This window comes from Nematolebias whitei, chromosome 17, assembly GCF_014905685.2.
Source record: "Nematolebias whitei isolate Nwh7 chromosome 17, NemWhi1, whole genome shotgun sequence".
Lineage (NCBI taxonomy): Eukaryota > Metazoa > Chordata > Actinopteri > Cyprinodontiformes > Rivulidae > Nematolebias > Nematolebias whitei.
Genome location: NC_056514.1, coordinates 20,935,124 through 20,960,745, shown reverse-complemented (window position 1 = coordinate 20,960,745; position 25,622 = coordinate 20,935,124). Strand labels below are relative to the sequence as shown.

General features: G+C 38.8%; 4 protein-coding genes across 4 annotated transcripts in view; 2 read left to right on the top strand and 2 right to left on the bottom strand.

Annotated features, from left to right (window-relative positions):
• Positions 1-3,142, bottom strand: part of eif2ak1 (eukaryotic translation initiation factor 2-alpha kinase 1) — a 31,560-nt gene extending 28,418 nt beyond the window's left edge. Inside the window, exons 1-6 of the mRNA XM_037691342.1 lie at positions 2,797-3,142; positions 1,013-1,069; positions 741-908; positions 527-663; positions 377-411; positions 194-293 (exon numbers count right to left, since the gene is read on the bottom strand). Of these exons, the coding sequence (XP_037547270.1) occupies positions 194-293; positions 377-411; positions 527-663; positions 741-908; positions 1,013-1,069; positions 2,797-2,956 (657 nt within the window). The 5' untranslated portion in view covers positions 2,957-3,142. The remainder of the gene's footprint in view (positions 1-193; positions 294-376; positions 412-526; positions 664-740; positions 909-1,012; positions 1,070-2,796) is intronic.
• Positions 3,143-3,672: 530 nt separating this feature from the next.
• Positions 3,673-14,049, top strand: pms2 (PMS1 homolog 2, mismatch repair system component). Its single transcript, XM_037690771.1, has 15 exons — positions 3,673-3,686; positions 3,980-4,122; positions 4,337-4,423; positions 4,925-5,027; positions 5,113-5,296; positions 9,596-9,763; positions 9,870-9,967; positions 10,041-10,140; positions 10,217-10,301; positions 10,391-10,531; positions 10,810-11,635; positions 11,714-11,881; positions 11,967-12,067; positions 12,159-12,328; positions 13,906-14,049. The coding sequence occupies exons 1-15, from the start codon at positions 3,673-3,675 to the stop codon at positions 14,047-14,049; spliced, it is 2,532 nt and encodes an 843-aa protein (XP_037546699.1).
• Positions 14,050-15,037: 988 nt separating this feature from the next.
• Positions 15,038-24,472, top strand: rsph10b (radial spoke head 10 homolog B). The gene is made up of 17 exons (XM_037691634.1): positions 15,038-15,198; positions 15,311-15,374; positions 15,468-15,536; positions 17,116-17,289; positions 17,362-17,447; positions 17,513-17,633; positions 17,731-17,907; positions 18,556-18,658; positions 18,730-18,845; positions 20,173-20,362; positions 20,463-20,571; positions 20,672-20,751; positions 20,857-21,005; positions 22,590-22,694; positions 23,320-23,478; positions 23,719-23,785; positions 24,261-24,472. Exons 1-17 carry the CDS (start codon positions 15,038-15,040, stop codon positions 24,470-24,472), a joined length of 2,142 nt encoding a protein of 713 aa, XP_037547562.1.
• Positions 24,473-24,688: 216 nt separating this feature from the next.
• dlgap5 (discs, large (Drosophila) homolog-associated protein 5) overlaps positions 24,689-25,622 on the bottom strand; it is an 8,016-nt gene continuing 7,082 nt past the window's right edge. The window contains 2 exon segments of the mRNA XM_037690770.1: positions 24,689-24,802; positions 24,921-24,964. Coding sequence (XP_037546698.1) covers positions 24,689-24,802; positions 24,921-24,964 — 158 coding nt within the window.

Sequence of the window (25,622 nt, the reverse complement as noted above, 5' to 3'; positions counted from 1 at the left end):
TATATATATATATATATGTATATATATATATATATATACACACACACACACTAAAATAAACTACTACTTGTACTACTAATCCTACTTCACGGTTTTTCACTTACGTATCTTGGGGCTTCAGGGTACGAATCCCCTGTGATAAATGAGGGACTACTGTATACGCAATAAGAAAAAAAGAAGAAGAGTAAAATACCTTAAAAACATTGCCATATGATCCTTTCCCAAGTCTGGATATTTCTTCAAACTCACTAAGATACCGTGACGCCTGTGCTTGAAACAGCCCCTCCTTGGGTCTGTGGAGAAGCACATCAGCTTCTTACAGTCTAATTAAAACGCTACGAAAGTGACGCATTAAAAAACTCTAAAAATGGTCTACCTTAAAGCAGCATTGTGTGCATTTGTACCAGGACCCTGTGGAAAATAAAGAGGCTTTGAACATAGCAAGAAAGAAACTGGACTATTTAATTTATAAAGCACAAATCCGCGTCAAACATCACGTGCATACAGCAACGAGCTGTGAACTTACCTGTGGATAGAGCGAGGAGCTCGCAGCATTGAGCAGCTCAGTGAAGGCCCGGTTGTGCTGGAGTCTGACGGTGCTAAATTCATCACTTATGGCCAACGGCGAGAGAAGATTCATGGCTGCTAAACGCTGGCCTATTACTGTCGGGGGAGGAGAAAATAACATCCATTTGAGACGTGGTGCGCTTATGATTTAAGAAAGCGTCGGAGTCACGTACCTTTAAAGAGCGTGCGCGAGCGTGCAGGATTGCTCTCGTACACGGAGCACAGGTGCTCGAGCAGCGACCCGAGGAGGAGGTGGTTAGGGATCGCTGAGGCAAACTCTTGGACGGACGGGTACCGTCTACCAGCCATCAGCACCTCGTGGTTATTTTCTGTATCAGAAGCTTAAAGTTCGAAGAAAAAGAAGGCAGAATAATCTAAAATTAGCACATTTAAATTGAAACCAAATGCAGCAGCAAACCAGAATGTTTCACGTTTAACAGCTTACCTTCTTCAATAACCTTCGCTATCATGTCAACTATGCTCCTTTCTCCTACGTCCATATCTCTATATATTAAAAAAAAAAAAAACCTTCTGATGCAGCACAGCTCAAGCTAAACTAACAATTATCCCCTTCAGCTGCAGTGCATGAAATGAGCTCATCTTGTTTGTACATAAGGGAGGGTGCACAGAAGCAGCTCTTATCTGCTGGGTCCAGTGGAGACCAGCCCTCTCCCCTCCACCTAACACACACGACAGAGCTGAGAAGACGTGGCTCACTGTGCCCACACGGGAACCTTTATACGTTTTTATTTCTTTGATTGCATACCCTCATATTTTAGGGCGTCTACAGGGACGTTTAGACATGAAGCACATTTATATTAGGATTGATAACTATCTTACAAGTTGTTGTTGAAAATAGCCCAAACATTTGTTTTTGTCACCACATTTGACACAAGATCTCCTTTAAAACACATTTTTAAATGGCAACATACAAGGGACACAATGGCAAAGTTAAAAATAAACTTTATCTCAGCACGCATGAGATAAAACTATTGCGATTCAATGTTAGTTTAATTAAGTACAGAGGTTTTCAGCGGAGCTGTTTCTCAGTGAACAGTTGAAGGAAAAATACCAGTAATATACAATTTAATATGTTTATTGTTATTTATCTCATAATTTAAACTGATGCTAAATTAAAAATAAATAAAAAAACATAGCACGTTTAAATGAGATAAAAGTAGTTGACAAAGTTTCTTTCAAGAATAATAAACAAAATGGGCAAAATTGAAAAAAAAAAGAGTGTTATTAATAAAATACTCTTAAAGATACAAGGATAAAACATTTAAAACAGCACCGTTTTTATATCCTTATCATTTTATCTTTTTTTTTTTATCCTTATCGAATTTAATGATAAAATACAAAATAACAATAATAATAATAATAAATAAAAACTGTAATTGTTTTTCATATCAGTCTGACAAGATTATTTATGCTTCGTTCTCATCTGGTCAGACGGTTTAATTTGAATGGTTTTATTACATATATTTATTTTTATATTTATTTATATTTCTTACCCATAAGCTGCTATATTCATATCCGTCTGCTCACAACAGACTCATGTTCAGGCTGCTGTTTAATACACCATATTATATTATTATTGTTTAGCGTATACTGTAGCTTAGATCCTTCTAGTTTATTTCACAGTATTGCTATTTTTGAATGGAACTGGGACCTCAATTACACAATTTCATTCCACCTTTTGTACCATATGTGATGTGAATGACAAAGAAACTTAAACCAAAATAACAAAAATAATAATAATAAATAAAAACTATAATTGTTTTTCATATTAGGCAGACAACATTATTTATGCACCATCCTCATCTGGTCAGACGGTTTAATTAAACTGGCTTTATTAAATATACTACAGCATTTAAAATATTAAATATACTGTATTTTTCTGAAATGCAGTCATAAACACAATTATCACTTTATTATTCACAGACTAATACAACAGACCAAACATGTTCAGTTGTCACTGACTGAAACAGTTTTATAAGAAGTTAAAAGTTCAAAATTATGATAATTAAAAAATTAAAGCTTTGAGCAGATCCAGTTTTTTTAAGATTCGAGCTAATCTCGTAAAGCTGCGAGTAAATCTCGCGAGATCTTGAAACAAGTCTTGCTAGCAGTTTTGTAGTTCAAGGCTTGTGTAAAATGTAGGACAAACACTAAAGGGTCGACAAATATAAAACTAAAGTTGACAATAAAACAAAACACGCTGCTTACTGTCATACTGGACTTCTTCGTCCTCTTCGCTTGCTAAGCTCGGCAGGCTGCTCTCTTCCTGCCTCCTGCCAGCTGTAAGACTGCGGCGAACCAACATGTTGCTGCTGCCAGAACATTCCTCCGAGTACACGATACTGCTGTCACAATTCGAGCTGTACATTCTGACTTAACACAACAACTATTTTAAAACACGACATTTACAACAAAAAAAACCTACGTCTGCTGTAAATTGCGTCTGTCGAGACGTTGAAATCCTGGCTTTTAAACATTTACATGATGAGAACTTGACAAGACATGAACCTCTTTCTAACCATGACCAGCCAGCCATAAGCGGCCGGGGCACAAGGGACCGTCGTGCAATGTGTGGACTACAACGAAAAGAAAACCGATATTTTAAAAAGTCATTTTCTACAAAACTAGAGAAAAAATATAAAAGCAGTGTTTAAAAAAAACATTTATGCAAATTTAAACCTTTACTTTGTCAATAATGATTCAAAAGCGACAGATTTATGATCGTCTTTTCACAATATTAAACATTTACACGTAGTCCCTAACAACACGACTTCCGGTGTGTTTGGCGATGATGAAAGTTTGCCCAGATTTGGCAACACTTTTTGATACGGCATGTAGTATCACTTGTTTGTTTATTTTAGCGGTCTTTATGTTTTTATATAGTATTTTTTTAGATTTAGGTTTAACTTTTATACGCGCAAGCCTGTGTGTAAGCTGCGCAGTTTGTGCGCATATGTAACGCTCGCGAAGTACGTCGAGAAGCGGGAGTTGTAGTCGGTGTAAACAAACTAGCTCCGTTTGATGGTGTTGGATATTGAAACAGACAGTCAGCGAGTTTGTGTTTCCACTGGATGTCCTTAGAAGATGTCTGATATTTGGTAAGATATTTGATCATATTTGGTGGTTTTGGACCAAGAAAATGTGCAATATTCAACATAAACGTGTCATGCATGAACCCAATATCATTGAAATATTAGCATTTGTGTTTACTTAAACTAAGAGACTAAAGTAGGACTGACATCTCACTGAATATGAAACTTTAGACACGATTGAAAAGCATGATGTGATTGTATTACCAGCTAAAAGTACATGTTTAAACCTGCAACAACAGAACTTGACCAGAAGACAAAGTTTTATCAGCATCACTGAGTATTCTGCATGTTTTTCTCAGCACATCCGAACCAGCTGGAGCCATCAGGGCTATAGACAAGCACTCTGTGCATCAGATCTGCTCAGGACAAGTGGTTCTGACTTTGGCTACTGCAGTCAAAGAGCTGGTGGAGAACAGCATTGATGCTGGAGCCAGCAGCATTGGTAAGCAGATACCTAGATTATATTTGGCATGCAGTAAATTCCCAGTTTGAGTTGTCTCAAAATAACAACAAGTGATATTTGGTTCGGAAATCTGCTAGCCGTTGAAGTCCACCCAGACTTTATTTTTTGTAATTATTCCTAAACCTAAAAATATAACAGAACTGTATATGATTGCTTGTCTTTTTTGTTTAACATCCCACTTTTGTTGCTCCAGATGTCAAGCTGAAGGAGTGCGGCGTTGAACAAATAGAAGTGTCCGACAATGGCAAAGGTGTTGAAGAGGCTAACTTTGAAGGACTCAGTAAGTCTTATCTTTGTATTTTATGTGTTAAAGTGTCTTTTTTTGTAACTGTCTCTGTACATGGGCTCGTCTTGTTAACTATATTTGCTCCTACTTGAGTCAGATTTATGTCCCCTTTAGGAAAATAACTACCGTATTTTTTTGTAAAGTCGCTTCTCAAATGCCTAATAGACTGGATGAGGTGGACTTTTTTTCTTCAGTGATAAAATGATAATGTGATGGTTGTGGATTTAGGTTTCATATACCAAGCCAATCAACACAGATCTAGGAGTCAAAGTGGACTCTGATTTTAAGCACTTAATACAGGGGTCAGTGCTTCTTCTGTTGCTTAACTACAGAGGGTACAAACCCTGCTGCATGTCTTTTAACTGGTACATGGAAATATGAACACATTTCCAGATATTTTTTTTTGCCTCTTTTCTGTGGCCGCTCATGCATTTTAGGATTTATTTTTAAAAAGCATATTAAGCCCTTCAACATCTTTTTCCGCCCTTTCCATAGCACTGAAGCATCACACGTCAAAGCTGAGGGATTTCTCCGATCTCATCCACGTGGAAACATTTGGCTTTCGAGGTGAAGCCCTCAGCTCTTTATGTGCTTTGAGGTAAACATGCCACTTACCACCTTTATTCTGTACATTAGTCTGCATTATCTGATCTTTTATCAGCTGAACATTGTTCTGTTTGCAGTGACCTGAGTGTGATTACATGCCACGAGTCGAGTCAGGTGGGCACCAAGCTGGCGTTTAACCAAAAAGGCCACCTCGTGCACAAGTCCCCTCATCCTAGGCAGCAGGGCACCACAGTCACCCTGCAGCAGCTCTTCTACACGTTGCCCGTTAGACACAAGGAGTTCCAGCGCAATATTAAGAAGGTCAGACATGAAAGGATACACGTGATTATGTGCTTCTCAAAGTCTGACATAAAATCTTTAGACTTCAAATAACGGGAAACCATTATTGCCAGACTTTACCCATGTTTTCTTCTTTCTTAGCACCAAATAAGCACAGTTTGTTTGTCTATTTTACAGGAACGTGTTTGCATATTAAAATACAAGTAATATTCAATCATGCACTTAATGTACAAGTTTTTAGACATATGATTTTATTACACAGTATTACTAGTGATTAAAAGACCTAAAAGGAAAGATATAAACGTATACATGAAAATGCAATATAGTTAATTAGTAGCACTATTGTTAACGTATATTTAATGTGTAAGCTAAGGTAGGTTTCTTGTGTTGTCTAGTGAAGGAATACATTTGGAAAGCTATTTGTTTTCTGAGTCTAATCCTTAGTTGGACAATATTATCAAAATACACAAAGTTAAAAGATATGTAATGTTCTTTTGATGTGTATATAAAATTATTTTGTGTCTCTGAGCTAAAAAAATATCCAACATCCTGCCGTACCTATTCTGTATACTTAGAGAAAATACATTAATGAGTATTAAAGATAAAAATGTTTGGCAGATTTATAGCAGCAGTTTGGCACTGCTACGGAGTACATCTGTGCAGGGCCACACAAACAAGGATAACAAAAATTACAATGAACACATTACATCTTCACTTGTTTCTTATCATCTATAAAAAGCACAAGTGCTTATTCATGTTGAACTCATGCACAGCCATATCATCACACTCACGCCCCCATACTTCTCAATGCGTTGCTGTCGTTGTGTTAGTTTTGGCTTTGTTTTATATATATTTTGTGAATCTGTTGTAGTGAGTCACGTGAGATACGTGTCACTTGTTGTATGACAAATATATGAATTATATATGCATACAATATTCACGAGTTCTTCATTTTTCTGACTGTGTAATGTCGTGCATTGAATTTAAAGGAATGCGAACGAGAGACGTTATTACCTTTGACCCATCAAATGAATGGAATCATTTATTTTCAAAATCAAAGTTTAACATCAAACATTTACATTAATTTGGCAAAATATGAAAATAATAACAGACAGTTTCACAGAAAATGAACTTCAAATCACTCGGCGGTGATTTGAGGACTTTGCTTCAGACATTTCTAAAAATATCTGTACTGATTTATGAGAGAGAAGAGTTTAAGATTAAATTGAGATTTATCTTACAGAGGAAATATGTGAGGGAATTTAATCTGTTTGACCAGAAGTTGCACGCTCCGTCCGATCTCAGCTTCTCACGGTACACTTGGTCAAAATAGAACCATCTACCTGTTGATGATGAATCAGCCTTGGAGTAGTTCCTTTCTGACTCGTTTCAGCGTCTCCGTCGAGAGCTACCAAACCTTCAGAGAGTCGTGCGTGGTTAGCTCAAAACAGAATTATAATCCCCAAAAACCTCTGGATTCTTCATTGCTCTGAAGCTTTCAGAACCGACTGCACTCTCAATCTTGGAACTCCATATCACTCTCAATCTCCATCTCCAACTAACATGAACTGAGAAGTTGCCACATTTTATTTGGGTCGACTTCCTGTTCAATTTAGAGCTTTCTGATTCGTGGAAGGACCAGAAAGAGGAGTGGTTTTGACGTAAGGTGTTTATCAACAGTCGAGGTCAGAGAATGAAATTTGTTTTCACATACAGAAAAGATTATTGCAGCAACAGCAGACTTCGTGGAGTCAACTCTTGGTAATCTTCTGAAAAAGTTTAAACATGACATTTTTCTCGGTAAACATTTTAGTTGACCGAAAACCAACCTTTCACATACTTACGACTTGACTCATTTCAGACAGAAAATCAAGGAATGCTTATTCAGGTGATTTCTTCTTGGAATGAGGAATAAAAATCATTACTTACTGTTTATGTAAAATAAAGATGAGTAGTTCTTTTCAACCTATAAGCATTGAGTGAACTAACACAATTTGATTATCAAAACATTTGTAAGACAGTAATGATTATAAAGAATTGTCTTTTCTGCTTGATTAATTCAAGAAAGAAAGTCATCAGATGGCCCAGACTTATTCAGATCAATGAAAATAACAGTCTCTGTCCATCTGGTAGATTTGAGGTCATCTGGTTCACTACACTGTTCAATTTTGGGGCCTTTTACCATCAAAACAGGTTTTCAAAAGTATTTTATTAAACGGGGCGGCACGGTGGCCCTGTTGGTAGAGCTGTTGCATTTCTGAAAGAAGGTTGCTGGATCAAATCCTAGCCGGGAACCTTTCTGGGTGGAGTTTGCATGTTCTCTCCATGGATGGATGGATGGATGAATGATGGATGGATTGATGGAATGGGTGGATGGATAAATGGATGATGGATGGATGGTTGATGGAATGGATGGATGCATGGATGGACAGATGATGGATGGATGATGTACTGTATGTACAGTGCCTTGCGAAAGTATTCGGCCCCTTGAACTTTTCAACCTTTTGCCACATTTCAGGCTTCAAACATAAAGATATAAAATTTTAATGTTTTGTGAAGAATCAACAACAAGTGGGGCACAATCATGAAGTGGAATGAAATTTATTGGATGTGTCAAACTTTTTTAACAAATAAAAAACTGAAAAGTGGGGCGTGCAATATTATTGGGCCCCTTTACTTTCAGTGCAGCAAACTCACTCCAGAAGTTCAGTGAGGATCTATGAATGATCCAATGCTGTTCAAAGCGCAGAGAGCATCATGAAGACCAAGGAACACACCAGGCAGGTCCGAGATACTGTTGTGGAGAAGTTTAAAGCTGGATTTGGATACAGAAAGATTTCCCAAGCTTTAAACATCCCAAGGAGCACTGTGCAAGCAATCATATTGAAATGGAAGGAGGATCAGACCACTGCAAATCTACCAAGACCCGGCCGTCCCTCTAAACTTTCATCTGGAACAAGGAGAAGACTGATCAGAGATGCAGCCAAGAGGCCCATGATCACTCTGGATGAACTGCAGAGATCTACAGCTGAGGTGGGAGAGTCTGTCCATAAGACAACAATCAGTCGTACACTGCACAAATCTGGCCTTTATGGAAGAGTGGCAAGAAGAAAGCCATTTCTCAAAGATATCCATAAAAAGTGTTGTTTAAAGTTTGACACAAGCACCTGGGAGACACCAAACATGTGGAAGAAGGTGCTCTGGTCACATGAAACCAAAATCGAACTGTTTGGCCACAATGCAAAACGATATGTTTGGAGTAAAAGCAACACAGCTCATCACCCTGAACACACAATCTCCACTGTCAAACATGGTGGTGGCAGCATCATGGTTTGGGCCTGCTTTTCGTCAGCAGGGACAGGGAAGATGGTCAGAATTGATGGGAAGATGAATGGGGCCAAATACAGGACCATTCTGGAAGAAAACCTGTTTGAGTCTGCAAGAGACCTGAGACTGGGACGGAGACTTATATTCCAACAAGACAATGATCCAAAACATAAAGCCAAATCTACAATGGAATGGTTCACAAATAAATGTATCCAGGTGTTGGAATGGACAAGTCAAAGTCCAGACCTGAATCCAATCGAGAATCTGTGGAAAGAGCTGAAGACTGCTGTTCACAAACGCTCTCCATCCAACCTCACTGAGCTCGAGCTGTTTTACAAAGAAGAATGGGCAAGAATTTCAGTCTCTCCATGTTCAAAACTGATGGAGACAAACCCCAAGAGACTTGCAGCTGGAACTGCAGCAAAAGACGGCGCTACAAAGTATTAACGCAAAGGGCCCAATAATATTGCACGCCCCACTTTTCAGTTTTTTATTTGTTAAAAAAGTTTGACACATCCAATAAATTTCATTCCACTTAACAACTGTGTCCCACTTGTTGTTGATTCTTCACAAAACATTAAAATTTTATATCTTTATGTTTGAAGCCTGAAATGTGGCAAAAGGTTGAAAAGTTCAAGGGGGGCGAATACTTTCGCAAGGCACTGTATATATGGATGGATGGATGGGTGGATGTACAGATGATGGATGGATGTGTTTGTATGGATGGATGGATTTTATTAAATGGACATAAAAGAGGAATATGTTGACAAATAAAACTGTTTTAAATCACAATTACATATTTGTGTCCTGTAGTAGTAGTAGTAAGTAGTAGAAGAAGAAAGTAGTAGAAGAAGAAAGTAGTATTAGTGCAGTGAAATATTGTTTTTACTCTATAAGTCTTCAATTTATTCCAGTTCTCGTACCACACACATACAAACATTACCAGTTTCTTTTTCTCTTCAGGTCCTAACACCTTCTTGTTTGTGTTTTCAGGAGTATTCTAAGATGGTACATGTCCTGCAGGCGTACTGCATCATCTCTACTGGAGTACGAATCACCTGCTCCAACCAGAATGGGCAGGGGAGGCGCAGCACCGTCCTCAGCACCGGCGGCAGCCAAAGCGTCAGAGACAACATTGGAGCCATATTTGGACCAAAACAGGTTCCAGCTTGTTTTTAGTTTTTTAATAGGAATGCCACTTACTGTTAGAATATTTGATCGGTTTTGTTTTTATATGTCAATAATCACTTTCTGTGATTCTCTGCAGCTTCAGAGTCTTCTACCTTTTCAGCAAGTGTCTCCGACAGAGAATATTGTTGAAGAATTTGGACTCAAGGATGCAGATCTGCCCAAACAGCTGTTTTCGTGAGTGGCACTATTTCATCCAGTTCTATTTGAAAGCTTTTTTTTTTCTTTAAATATAAACCTGTATTGCCAGAATCACAGGGTTTGTGTCGAGGGGTGACCACGGAGTCGGACGAAGTGCCACAGACAGGCAGTTCTACTTCATCAACAACAGGCCTTGTGACCCCCTAAAGGTGATTCAAATTGACTGAATGTAGGTCTGTGGTGTTTCGTATGCTCTACCTGACTATTCTGACTCCTTTCTTGCAGGTCACCAAACTTGTGAATGAAGTTTATCACGTGTACAACAGGCACCAGTATCCGTTTGTTGCCTTAAACATAGTTGTTGCCTCAGGTGAGAAAATAGCTCTTAATTAAATCAGTTACTTCTAATAAAACTGAGTTTGTTTTTACAGTTTCGGTGTTTTTGTGTTACATTTTCAGAGTGTGTGGATGTGAATGTAACTCCAGACAAACGGCAGGTTTTCCTCCAAGAGGAGAAGCTCCTGCTGGCTATTTTAAAGACCTCCCTCATCTCCATGTATGAAGCTGGAGTCAATAAAATCAGCCTGAACTGCACATCCAGTAAGAACAAATGCCTGCCGTATTTTTCTGACTATAAGGCGCACTTAAAATCCTTTAATTTTCTCAAAAATCAACAGTGAGCCTTAGAATCCAGTGCTTACTGACCTCAAACCGATTTTATGTGGTTATTATGAATGAGTCGAATAAAGTTTGACTTATCTGACCGTTTTGTTTCACTTAATGTGCCTTATAGTCTGAAAAATATGGTACATAATTCTCATTCTTCTTTTAATTTCATCACTTTTCTTTTGACTGTTTGTTGTTCTGTTTATCTCTAGTTGCATCGTCTGCGTCTGAAGAAGTCATCTTCTCTAAAGAGAACAAGGCAGAACCTGCAGAGGAGGCTCAAACAGCGAGCCAGAGCCCAAAGTCATCCTTGAACCTGGCCGCCCTCAAAGCTGCTTTTTCAAACCACACCAGCACCAGTTCTGGGAACAAGTCGGGCAAGGAGAAGACTCCCAGCTGTGGCCCAACCCAGAAAACACTGCAGTGTTTCTTCAAGGATTCTGCAAAACCTGCTTGCAGCCAAAGCATGAAGACTCCTTTAAAACCCGCACGAGATAAATCTAATTTCTTGCCAGCTGGAAGGTCCGTGCTGGATGGGTTTAGGTATGCAGGGTGCGAGAAGGACTCTAAAGGAGACGGTGCTGTGTCCAGTCATGACTTCACAGCATCAGCACCAGATGTGCACCATTCTGACCCAGAGCGTAACTCTGTAGAAGAGGAGTCGCTTGTTTCAGCAGCGTATAGTCGTCGTCGTGCTCCTGAGGATCCAGAACTTCAGACTGAAGCTGCTGAGGACTCCACACTAAGCCCCGAGGCCAAAAGAGCCAGGACAGAGGACCTGCGTGTCACTGCAGAACAAACGTCTGACGCTTCTTCAAACGTTGATACCTCTTCCCCGGTGGTGGACGTCCTTGTCCGCCTGCAGAGGAGGACGAGGCAGGTACGGCTCTCCCTGAAGGAGCTGTCAGCGAACCTGAGGAAGCTGCAGGAGCAGCAGAAACGGAGGTCCAGTGAGGAGCTGCAATACAGACGCTTCAGGGCCAAGATCAGCCCCGGAGAAAACCAAAGTGCAGAGGACGAGCTCAAGAAAGAGATCAGGTGAGAATGACTCCTGTAGGCTGATTGTGCTCGCTTGTATTTGAGTGGAAATCTTGGAGTTAATTTTCATCTCTGCAGCAAAGAAATGTTTAAAGAAATGGAGATCATCGGTCAGTTTAACTTGGGCTTCATCATTACCAAATCGAACTGGGACATCTTCATCATTGACCAGCATGCCACAGATGAGAAGTTCAACTTTGAGATGCTGCAGCAGCACACTGCGCTCCAGGGACAGAAACTTATTGCGTATGAATCTGTTGCTTGAACCACACGTTGGACTGTGCACAGTGTCCTGCTGCTCTGATCTGTCTGTGTTTTCTTCTGTCCACAGCCCAAAGAAACTCCACCTCACTGCAGTCAGCGAGAACACACTGATGGAAAACATGGAGATTTTCCAAAAGAACGGCTTTGAGTTTCTGATTGATGAAGATGGTATAACTCTTAGACCATCGTTATTGTTTATCCTCACTCCAGAACATTCTGGATTTCATCATCACATGTTCTCATTCGGTAAATGTTGCAGCTCAGGTGATGGAGAGGGTTAAGCTGGTTTCCTTGCCCACCAGTAAGAACTGGACCTTCGGCCCTGCTGACATCGAAGAGCTGATCTTCATGCTGACTGACAGCCCAGGTGTCATGTGCCGCCCCTCCAGAGTCAGACAGATGTTCGCCTCCAGAGCCTGTCGCAAATCAGTGAGTCCGTCCATCTTCTTAACCCGCTTCTCCTTTTTGGATCACAGGTAAATGGTGTCTATCACTGCGGGGGACGGGGGACATCCTGGACAGGTCTCCAGTCCATCCCAGGGACATATAGACACAAACAACCAATTACCATATTTTTCAGCCTATAAGTCGCAGTTTTTTTTCATAATTGGCATGCCCTGAGACGTATACACTGAAGTGACGTATTTATGGATTTTTTCCCATATTTATAAACCAATTTTTGGCTGAGAGATAACTGTTTTCATTCATTCTGACTGAAAATATTGAACACTACCATTTTCAGCCACTAGATGGCACTTGAGTAGTATGGCATGCCGTTGTGTCATGTAATAGGTAAAAGTGTTTATTAATGACACAATCGACTTGCCTTAGCCTGCCACCTTCGTCCAGCTCGCCTGGAGCAACCGTCAAATCAGCTTCATTTAGCTGCACCGCCCCGAAGAAATACAGCTGATTTAACCATTGAAGTGTGTTTATTAAGTAAAACTTCAACTGAGACTCACCTTTACTATAACGTTGAGCAAACAAATAATTGTTTTAGGTGCTTATCGTGTTAAATTTTGAAGAAATGCGCAGCGTTCCTCCCTCTGCGTGCTCCCGGAGCACCGAGGCAGCGAATACTTTTCAAATGCAGCTGATTTGAATGTTAAGGTCCTTTTATTAAGGAAACGTTAAACTGAGACTCACCTTTGCTATAAAGTTGAGCAAACTAATAATTGTTTTTAAGTGTTAATCTTGTTAAATTCTTGTTAAAGTCCTCCTGTGAACGCTCCCGTGGCCGCCATTTGGTTGCTAGTTGGCAAGCAGTCATGAGAAATCTGCAGTAAACAAAGTATGCTCTGTGTTTTAGGCAAAATTAGAGGCAATAAAATGTTGCATTTAAAATATCATCTTGGGGGCCAGATAAGATGTTTACAAGGGCCATGTTTGGCCTGCGGGCCTTGAGTTTGACACGTGATTCAGAGTTACTAATAAAACTCACATGGATGTTTTTGTCTGTGGGAGAAAACCCTCAGCAAGTTCAAGGTCACTCTAAAGCGTTCACTCTTTATATTTGGAGTATGACAAGTATTTGATGAGTTTGTCAGTACTCCATATTGAGTATTTGAGCAGTTTTTTAATCACTCATTGTTGAAAACTTGTCATTGTTTAAAAGTTTAGATATTTTTCCCCATTAATTCTTTGTGCATTAAAAGTAACTGTAAATTCTGTGAGCACTTCAGCTTAACAAGTTTTGTCGTGTTTGTTTTCTGTCAATTAAATTTAAATTTGAAATAGTGATATTTAAAAAAAATATTCATGTGTTTATCTAATCAAACAGACTTTTAATAGATTTTAACATTTCACTGGAATTGGTAAAAACTCGCTTGCATAATAGAAATTATAATTAGAAAACCACAGGTTTTTGTGGTAACGTTAAGTTAAATGACATCACAATGGAAAATCCAAATTTTTTTACTTGAACTAAATTGCACTTCTGTGTTTTTCTCAGGTTTCTTCATGAAAAAGTTTTGATTTTGTTTGTTTCTGCTGGTGTGCGCCTTCAGGTGATGGTTGGCACCGCGCTGAGTGTCAGTGAGATGAAGAAGCTTGTGGTTCACATGGGGGAGATCGAACACCCGTGGAACTGTCCCCACGGCAGACCTACTATGAGACACCTGGTCAACCTGGACATGATATCACAAAACTGATGCTGGACAAGGACGAACCTGACTCACACCGACCGGCTTGATGCGACTGGAATGTGTCCTCAGTTTAATTTACATTAGAAATCATTTGAGTGACATTTGTATCACTTACAAGAAAGTCAGTCACTGTATTTGATATACTGTTTGATACAGGCCGATTTTATTACAGTTTTGCATACATGCATTTTTTTTATTTCTAATAAATATGTAAAAAAACAATATACAGTGTATGCTGTCTATGCTAATAAAATACATTTGTTTTGATTTTCACAAAATGGTTTATTTAAAGAATAATAGGTTAGGAAAACAATGTAAAAAAAACTAAAATACAGTTTGGTGGGTTTATTTTAAATAATATCAGCAAATGATTTACAGTGTATGTAATTCATTGAAGAACCATCAGTGAATGTGCAAATTCAAAGATAAAATGTATAAATATATATATATATATATTTAATAATTGCAGTAGCTGTATAACGTTTATTGCATTATTTTACAACCACATATTTTTAATAAAAATTAAAAATCTTATTTAAAAAAAAAATAAAATAAAATGTATGTTTTTAAAGATAAAATCGTTTAACAAAAATAGCCCATGTACAAAAGAAACTTAATTTTTTTGCTGTTTTCGCTTCATTATTTTTCAATGTTTGGGCTGAGACAACTTTGACAACTCGTTATCTCCTTAAGTTTAATTATTAAAACCTTTACCAAAAATAACGAATTACTTTTATCTGTTAATAATTTGAAGAAATGTAATAGCGTGCAAATGAAGTAAATAAAGAACGCCTTGTTGTGCCTGCATGGTTACCTGGCACCTGCACGGACCCCTGTCCTGTAATGTACTTTTTGACCCAATGAAGTTGCCGTAGTGTGTGATATTCACCGTTGCCATGGAGATTTGAGATATAAACAGAGTGAGAGGAGGAAAAAGTACAGGTCTACGGTGACATGCAGCGCGGAAAAGTGTAACAAAAAACGCGAACTTAAGATGCAAGAGACCGCGGAAAAAGATGAAACGATGAAATTAGCGAAACTTGTGGCAACAAACAAAAACGCGCGGGAATCATTAGAAGAAGACGGAGCTGAGGGTGATGAGCAGCGCGGTGGAAACATCTATGATCTCCCCGAACTCGTTTGTCTGAAAATAAGGTAGCTTCAACTGGTCACAATAATAAGCTATGATGACTTTGATGTAGTTAAATGCATCTTTGTAAGGACGATTTTATTTATTTATTTTATCTTTTGTTCTGATTCTGATAAGACACGTGGGTGGGCAGCTTGATGGAGAAGGTGTTGCTTCTTTTGAAGACGGACACATGTACAAGGTGCAGCCAGTTTGGACCAATCACCTATTGTTTACAACAATAAAAATGTTCCTAAATGTTGTGTTTACTGAAACTGACTTCTTCTGTTGGAAGGGAATGTTGTCTAATGGACTTATGAATGGACTCGGGATCCTCACACTGGAAAATGGACTCAAATATGAGGTGAAGTGTCCAACTAATGCCACATCTGGGCCCTTGATACAAAGTTATGTGGCCCACAAGATCATATTTTAAATGTGTGTGTGTGTGGCCCGCTCACCTGTGGACAGATCTGTTGCTTTTAAACTGTTCACGCAAACCTGACACTGCTAACCAACTTTGAAGGCAAGAACATGAAGTTTAAATTTCTTGACTGGTTTGAGTTTGATTTTGACACAGCTGAGTTTGTCCAAAAGGGACAAAGGGATCAAATGTCATCTGGTTAGAGTTGATGTGCATCCACCTAACAAATAGTTTGTTTTAGGTATTAATACATTTTCTTTTTTATTCTAGTAGGATATTACTATCCTAGGGATTAACTGAAGACGTTTTAAAGAAGTATTTGGACACCCAGATAATAAACCATTACAATAGTCCAGTCTAGACGTGACAAATGCATGAACCAGTTTTTCTGCATCATTTCTAGAAAAGATGTTTCTAATTTTAGTGATATCACGCAGGTGGAAGAAGGCAGTTCTATGTGGGGGATAAAAGACATGTCCTGATAAAAAAAACTCCAAGATTTAACATTACAGCTGGAGGACAGATTAATGTCATTCAAGGAGGGTGAAAGACTGAAAAATCCATTCCTAAAATGCTCAGGTCCAAAACTCAAAACCTTAGTCTTGTCTGAGTTTAAAAGCAGAAAATTAGGGGTCATCCAAGTTTTTATGTCTTTAAGACACAATTGTAACTTAAGTAACTGATTGGATTCATTGGGTTTCATGGACAAATATAATTGTGTGTCATCAGCATAAAAATGAAAATTTATCCCATGCTGTTTAATAACTTTACCTTATGGAAGCATAAAGTAAAGAGTATTGGTGCAAACACTGAGCCCTGAGGAACTCCATGACTAACTTTGGTGTATGAAGAAGATTCATTATTTATATTTACAAATTGGAATTCATCAGATAAATACGATTTAAACCACTTTAGAGCTGTTAGCTCAATGTTTGCATTTATTTTCAGTGGAGTTTTGAGCTGATTTGATGGGTTGTGTTAAAATGCATTCTTAAGAAATAATAAATGAAGAACCACTGTCAAATGGACACCACTGATGTCTCTTTTTAAAAATATAATCTTGTATTTTTTTTTTTTTTAATTAACAAACTATGTTCATTTTAATAAACGTTATATCCAAAAACAGATGTCAGGCTGCCTTCAGGGCCAGGCCTCCCTTTCAAAAGAGATCTGTGATCTCAGTGGGACTTGCCTGATTAAATAAAGGTCAATAACTAAATATAATTTGTCTTGTTGGATAAATATTTTATATTTGTATGAATAATTTGATGTATCTGAAAACCAAGGTCAAGCTATAAACAGTATTTAGTGATGAGACTGGCCCTTGATTATAGGACAACGACTCTGGCTTCATGTTGACACTCTTGGTTCAGGCGCTCCAATGAATTAATTTGACCTCATACATGTGTAGTTATTATTATTGGATCAGTGCATCCCTAGTTATTACGTTTTCTAATTTCACATCTCAAAAGAATGTCCCATCATAAATGTAGAGGTGATTTAGTCTTTCCTCCAACAGGGAGAGTTTGTTCATAATATGCCAACAGGCCAGGGCACCTACACGTGGCCAGACGGCAGCACCTATACGGGGGAAGTCTACCGTGGTAAACGACACGGGAGGGGGTCCTACCGATGTGCCAAACATGGTGCGTCTTACGTAGGGCAGTGGTACCAGGGCAAGCGGCATGGAGAAGTACGATTCACTCATCTTTATCATATAGCTGCTCTTTCTGAATATATTTTTAAATAAGTCTCATCACTTTAGGGTGCAGTGTATTATAACGAGGACAAGACGTCTTGGTACAAAGGAGACTGGGTGATGGACGACAGACAGGGATCAGGAGTAAGACGGTATGGATGTCGAATTTGTTTAATTCATGAGTTTAATCGCAGAGATAATGTCTGTTTCTGATCAGCTACCCCTCCGGTAACACTTACTCTGGTGAGTGGAAGAACAACATGAGGCATGGAGAGGGAACCATGAGTTGGGTGAAACTGGGACAGCAGTATGAAGGGAAATGGGAACATGGAGTCCAGGTATGAAAATACTCCACTGTTATTTTTTTAAGAAGCAGTCATTTTAGACATAATTATTCACTTAAACTGGATTTTTCTTGTCTTTTTTTTTTGCCAGCATGGTCTTGGCAGGCACATCTGGATCTTAAAGCGAGCAGATATCTCCCAGTACTTCCAGAGCAACCAGTACAAGGGGGATTTCATCGAGGGTCAGAGGCATGGAGAAGGAACCTTTTACTATGCAGGTGGTGCCATCTACGAAGGAGGATGGAAAAACAATAAAAAACATGGACAGGTGAGGCAAGCGGACATTACCATTTCTGAAGTAACCTTCTTAGGCCAAGGTAGAGCGTGTTTTTGTTACAAGAATATGAGGATGGTGTAAGGATATGAGATGCATGTGAGGTCTTATCACCACCAATATGAAAGGGAAGTTTCTAGAAATAAGATGCAATTGATGAGCCTACATGGACAGGAATGACAGACTCCATGAAGTCTGGGCTGGGGCCCTGGGTTTTGGTTAGGCAGACCCAGAGCATATCTCTGGCTGATGAGTATTCATTCAACCTTTATTTATACAGGTTAGTCTCATTGAACCTCGAGGACTCATTTACAAGACAGGCCTGATTTTAACAAAGAATGACAACAGTAGACAATTATAAAAGAAGGCATATAAATTGAAAAACTAAATAGAAGAAAAAGATATTTTAAAAATGATTGCTGAAGAACTTGATGAAAAACAGCTGAAATTGGCTCAAAATGTGTTGAATTTTAGCTAAAATGGAAGAACAAGCCTAAGTTAGCAGAAGAAAGCAGAAAGAACAGGTTTAAATGAGCACAGAAACAGGACAAAAATGATATCCAGCTTTTTTCTGCATGACTATTTACACACACTGAGAAGAATAACACCCTTTATTCAAAATGTGCATTCTGTATTGCTTAGGGTAAAATCACGGCCACTGATGGGCGAGTCTTTAAAGGGGAGCTTGTAGACGATCGACTGACGATACCTGGTTTAGATGGAACCAGAACACCGACATCTTATGGTAAAATAATAATAATACTTCTCAACTTGAAGGCCTATTTAAAAGAAAAGTACATTTGTGTGTCATCGCAGGAGTTTTCCACGCGTTGGAGAGCGACTCCTCTGTACTCGGGCCTGACATGGCTCTCAGCATCGATCATGTTCTGGAGAAGATCCCGGAGAGAAAGCGTGAAGCTGAGCGAAAACAGGTCAGCTGCTAAGCCCAGACTCCACTCTGTGAGGGGATCAGATGACTGATGACTGTTTAAACTCCTTTGACAAAAATAAATTAGTTGGAGCTTTTCTATTAGACTTTAGTTCTGCTTTTGACCTATTAGATCATGATTTATTATTAGATAAACTCAGGCATTATACATTTTTATTGCATACTGTAGGATGGTTTGCTAGCTATCTTTCTCAACGAGAGAAATGTGTATTTTTTAATGGCAGTTTCTCATCTATTAAAAAATATAATGTGGAGTTCCACAGGGCAGCTGTTTAGGACATTTGCTGTTTTCAATTTTCACCAATGGCCTGACTTTTGTCCTGCAGCATGCCAGAGCAGTGATCTTTGCTGATGATACCACAATATATATGTCAGGTTCATCTGTTGAGACACTGTCCAGCACCTTGGCCAGCAAATTTAAGCAAGTGGCTGCATACAAATAAATTGGTTCTAAACTTCTCTAAAACCAAAAGCATAATGTTTGGATCAAATTGGAAAATACAAACTCAGCCAAAACTAAACCTGTCTATAAATGGAACAGTCATTACTCAGGTAGAAGAAATTAAACTGCTGGACAGCAGATTGGAGTGGTCTACAGACTGAACACACTGTTGCAGTGATGGGAAGACAACTAGTTGTTATAAAAATAGATTTACATTATATACCATTAAAATTAATCCCTGAAATTATTAATACAGTTGTCTTGTGTCACTTGCAGTATTGTCCTATGGTTTGGTCCAGTGCTTCAGAAAAATACTTAACTAAACTACAACTAGTCCAAAATAGAGCAGCTCGTCTTCCGCATATACAAATATTATCAGCATGCACAAAGTTGGGCTTTGGTTAAAAATAAGGTTAAAATTGCCCTTTTATGCTTTTTTAGAAACATTGTGCAAATGTTTTATATAGTCTATTTTTTTAAGCCAAACTACACAATTTTAAAAAGGTTGTTTTACTCTCCCACCATGCAACAGTTGGACAAAAAACTTTATTTTTAGAGGAATGGAAACATGGAACTGTCTTCCTTCATCTGTGTTAAACGTAACAACTGCTAGAGCTTGAGCCCCGTTAAATTGTTTTATTATATAAAGTGTTACAATTATACATTTATGAATTAATGATTGTATTATGTTATGTTACCAATGTCATATTAAGTGTGTGTAAATGTCTTTGTAATAAATGTTGTTGTTTTTTTTTGTTAATGATGTGGACCCCAGGAAGAGTAGCCATTTTTATGGTGATGGCTAATGTGAATCCAAACAAATAAACAAAACAAAGTAAGCAAAAAATGTGATGCTGGACTCTGACAGGTGGAGGCTGTGGTGATGAGGGAGAACACGGAGCTGAGGAGCATCTACAGGTTCTACAGCAGGCTCGGCTGCCCCCCCTCCTCTGATAACACCTTCATGCTGACCCGCCTGCAGTTCTGGCGCCTGCTCACAGACTGCAACATCCACCGACACGGCGTCACTCTGACACAAGTCGACCGCATCACCAGAGGTCAAAGACTCCCCGACTTATTAAATCTGCCTTTAATGCACAGAACTGAGGGATGAGAACTAAACGTTAGGGGGTTCGTTGTTTTTACTTGTAATTCCAGACAAAGTCAGTTCAGCAGAGATCCACTCTCCGTTCACCCCCCTGCTTCTTCGGGAGTTCCTCAGTAGACTTGTGATGGTGGCCTTCTACATCTACAATAAAGATATGATGTAAAGCATAAAACCTCTACTGTTGAGTCAGGTCCTCTGGATGAGCTCTTTCTTCCTCGCTCGTTTGTGTAAATGTTTACATCCTGGTTTCTATTTCCAGGTCAGAGAAGCATCTTCTGGCTTCCTGCGTAGCCAAACTGATAACAGAAGATATCCTTCCAAATGCTACAAAAGTTGAAGGTGCGCAGATCTTTTTTAAATAATATTCATTTAGGGCCAAGACTTTTCAATAAGGAGTTTCAAACTCTGTTATGTAGTTTGATACCTGCTTCTCTCCTGAGCCAGGCTTCCTGTTCAGGCAGCCAGAGTTTGCTTTGGAGGCCTTGAAGTACACGAAGAGATGCTGGGACGTCTTTGAGGCTTTTTGCCAGGTCAGCACATCCCACAGAGGCGAGAAGACCATGACCTCACGACAGTTCCTGTGGATGTTTAAGGTGCAGCTTACTGTGTGAACGTTTATGAAGCATTCTCAAACTGTGATCCATTTTTCTTCCGTACGTTTTTTGCCGCGTGCTCCTTTCACATTTTGTTCTGCTTCAGCTTCTTTCAGCTTCCTTGTGCATTTTTTTTACTTTTTTCAGTTAATTTTAGCTGTTTTTTCCATTGTTTTCTGCTCCTTTCAGATTATTTCTGCTAACTACAACATTGTTGTGCTTCTTCTAACTTCTTTCTGCTAATTTCAGCTTTGTGCTCCTTTCAGCTGGTTTCTGAAAGTTTCAGCTTTTTCTGCTATTTCAGCTACTATTTATCTGTTTTAATACCAATTTAAGCTTTTTTTTTTTTTTTTTTTTAGCTAATTCCACATTTTTTGTACTCATTTCAACTTTTCTCAGCCTAATTCAGCAAAAATATGCTCTCTCCACTTCCTTCGGGTAATTTAAGCTTGTTTTCTGCTTTTATCAGCTGGTTTTTTTTAACTAATTTCGGCTTTTTTCAGACAATTTCTACTTTTCATGTTAATTTCTACATCTTTCAGCAAATGTTATTTCTTTTGCTAATTTAAGCTCTACATTTTCAGCTACTTGAGCATATTTTAGCTAATTTTAGCTGTTTAGCACCGAAAGAATAAGCTCTCAGATCCAGGTGGTTGAAATGAGTTTCCTCTGCAGGGTAGCTGGACTCTCCCTTAGAGACAGGATGAGAAGTTCAGGTACCCGGGAGAGACTCAGAGTAGAACCATTGCTCCTCCACATCAAGAGGAGCCAGTTGAGGTGGTAAGGATACTACCTGGGCGCCTCCCTAGGGAGGAGCTTCGGACATGTCCGACTGGGAGGAGACTCCGGGGAAGACCCAGGACACGTTGACTATGTCTCTCGGTTGGCCTGGGAACACCTTGGGGTCCCCCCAGAAGAGCTGGAAGAGGAGGAAAGGGATGTCTGGGCCTCCCTGTTCAAGATGCTGCCCCTGCGACCGGACTTCAGACCAAATGGAAGATAATGGATGGATTAGCTTTTTTTCAGATTAATTAAAGTTTTTCATAATAATTTCTTCTACTTTCAGCCTAATTAATTCTTTCTGCTAATTTCAGCTTCCTTTCAGCTTTTTTCTGCTATTTCAGCTACTTTTTAGCTGTTTGTGCTTAATTTAGCTTTTTTTGGCTAATTCCACATTTTCTTTTGCTCATTTCAGCTCTTTCCACTTCCTTTTGGTAGTTTAAGCTTCTTTCTGCTTTTTCAGCTACTTTCAGTATTTTTTTGTTGCTAATTTAAGCTTTTGTAATTAATGTCCTAATTTCTGGGCTCATTTCTGCTGATTTAATCCTGTTCTTTCTGGTTTTGCCTGCTAACTTAGGCTTGTTCTTCCATTTTAGCTAAAACTCAACATGTTTTTACTTTAGCTAATTTCATGTTTTTCAGCAAGTTCTTCAGCAATAAGCATTCACGCTGCATATTCACAGGAAATGCAAGTTCTGATTTGTTGTTGTCCCTCATTACTGAACTGATCCATCTTTGTTCAGTGTATGTTGGAGCTACAGCAGCAGGTATATGTTTTAGCATCAACAGTGTCATTCTGCACAGGATCTGCGTCTGTTCGATCACCAGCTGACAACAGCGACTGTAATGGAGATCATCACCGCTGAGGGCTGGGACTCCAACAACCACTCATCCTTTCTGGAACTGGAGGTTCGTCTCTGCCGTGCAAACCACTCAAGTTACTGTTCATCACTGCTCGCTGAAGAATGACGACACAGCTACACGTTAAAATTCCTGCTCCCTGTCCAAATAATTTGCTCCGAGCCGTAAAAACATACGTGAAGCTTGAAATTAAGATAACACGACTCAGTATATTTTATCACTTTTATTTACACACAAACTGTAGTTTGTGACATTATGAAGTCAAAGATCAGCACTAAACCGTTGACAGCATCTGCATTTTTTGTTAGAACAAAGAAAAAGTCTAAACTCTTACAAAGGAAAAAACTAAATTCTGTAAACAGACTGTGTGTCATATTTCTGAAAAAATACAAAAATAACGTGTAGTCCAAATGGAGACAAAAAAGTTGGCATGTCTAATAATTTTTTATTTAGATTTTAATCAGTTTTTTTTATTATTATTAAAGGCAAGCTGTTGCACCTAATGATGCTATCAGAATGTTTTCAGTTTTCCTGTCCAGGTTATAAATGATGATTTAAATATGGCTGCTGCAGAACAAGCTGCATGTGGCCCCAGCTACAGCTTGCAGACCTGATCTGTTTCATCGTGCGATCCTTTCTTCTCTAAATACCCAGAGATGATCTTCTGTTGCAGATCACATTCCTGGAGTTTTTCGAGGCTCTTCTGGTCTGTGCAGAAGTAAAAGGTCAGCAGGTCTGTGACGCTCCGGGGGACCAAGTCCCGCTCAGATCTGATGATCGGATCAGAGGGACCCTCATGGAGGCTGATGAGAAAGAAAGCTCTCACCAACAGGTCAGATCCTCACCAGAAAATGTTTTGTTCTTCAAATATGCATTTCTGTTAACTAGAAAATCTAAAGAAGGTATCGGACTAGTCCAATATTACAATAAAAGATAAAATAAGAAACATATCAATGTGGTTTCACTTATTTTACAGCCAAATGGAACATTTTAACTATTATTTCCTGAAGAGATTAAGATTTTTTTCATATCCAATATTGTAGATCTTTGCTAAACTCAAATCTTATTTCAGACAGGACATGATCAGGACGTGAAAAGTGGACAAGAAGTCAAAAGTCAAGAAATGCCTCACTTCACAGGTGTTGGTGGTTTCAGTCATGCTGTATGTACTGTAGAGGCTTAAATACCATCTTTCGGACTATAAGGCACAATATCAAATAACGGGTCTGTTTTCATACATGAGGCGCACTGGATTATAAGGCGCACCGGATTATAAGGCGCGTTAAGCGAAACAACTTCATTTTGACAGATTTTTGAGTGCCGTGTACCATATAAAATCAGTTCGAGGTCAGTAAGCACAACCAGAATTAATTCATAAGGCTCAATGTCAATTTTTGAGAAAGGATTTTAAGTGTGCCTTATAGTCCGAAAAATATGGTAAATTGAAACGCCAGGAAGTGTATTTTTGCACTTGTGCATTGTTTGTAATTATGTCCAACATAAACAGTGACTTGTTAAAATGAACGTAGAGTTAAATCACCAGAATTGCAATAAAAATGTATCCAAATTTGTTTTCTCACATTTAAAAGCCAACATGTTGCATTTTTCTTTCAGATCACAGCGAGCATCAAACTGAAGGACAGGATGTGGTGCAAAGCCGAGTGGAGCGCAGGATCCTGATGACTCGGCAGTTTTTTGACCAAAGTTTCTTCCCGGCAGTCGATCATCATCAGTTCGTGACAAGAGAAATGAGGAAGACGAGCACACCGCAGAACCAAAACTTTTTAATATCAAGCTCAAGGAAACTTTTGCGCCATTTAAACTAAATTAAAATCCATCAATTCTTTATCCAAAGCAAGAAGTGTTTTGCTGATTCATGATAAAAGGATGACAACTGGACTTCGTGCTTAAAAGGAGTCAACTTTATTCAACTATTCAAAAAGCCTTTTTTTTTTTAACTCTAAAATAAAAAAAATACTGAAATTTCAAAAGTATTTACCGTAAGTGAAAACCAAACACAGACAACATTGAAATAGTTTTGACTACATGATGGAAGGTGGGGTGAAGACCATGAGCTCACTGGGACAGACGGATTCACGAATCCTGTCCTTGAGGTCGGGGGTGAACAGAAGCAGGTCTGACTCAGCAGTCGGCACCTAAAAACGACAAAGAACTCTTTTCAGCAACAACAAAGAAACATCTTTATTAAAGACACGAGTGTTAATTTAAATTAGTGTTTGGATCTAAAGAAAAGAAAAGTGAAAAAACCTGAACCTGTGGAGTTGGAAGAGTAAAGATCGAAGACACCGCTGAGAACGCTGTGACAGGATGGCCATAAAAAATAAAAACAGTCATCAACAATCAGGCAAGCACAAGTTTTATTTAAAAACTGCAACATGAAGGTTTACGGTTTAATTCCCATTATATTTGGTCACCCCAAACAAATGTTACACAACCCCAAATCTGAAAATGTTGGCAAGTTGCACTTTATGTAAACAAAAACAGGATGGAATGATTTATGCCTCTCATAAACCCTTATCTTATTTGCAATCAAGCATTAATAAACATCTTTAAATTAAGAAATTATACCGATTTTATGGTTATTTTGGATTTTACAGCAGCAGTAGTTTACCACTGTAAAGCATCTCCTCTTCCTTTACAAAAAAAAAATCTATAAGTTTAGAAACCGAGACCAGCCACTGTTTTTTGAAGGGAAATGTCCCATCGTTGTCAGATGGAGGATTCTAGCTGATCAACACTCGAGGCTCTGCTGAATTTTGTTTTATGATGCTCCAAGTATTGTCAGTCAGTGTGAGGTCTGGACAGCAGGCAGACCAGTTCAAACTCCTCTACTAAGACGTGCCATGTGATGAGGTCTACACTTTAGCATCGTCTTGCTGAAACATGCAAAGTCATGCCTGAACATGACCCTGTCTGGACGGGAGCATTCGAAAACCAGTCTAATTACACCGGAAT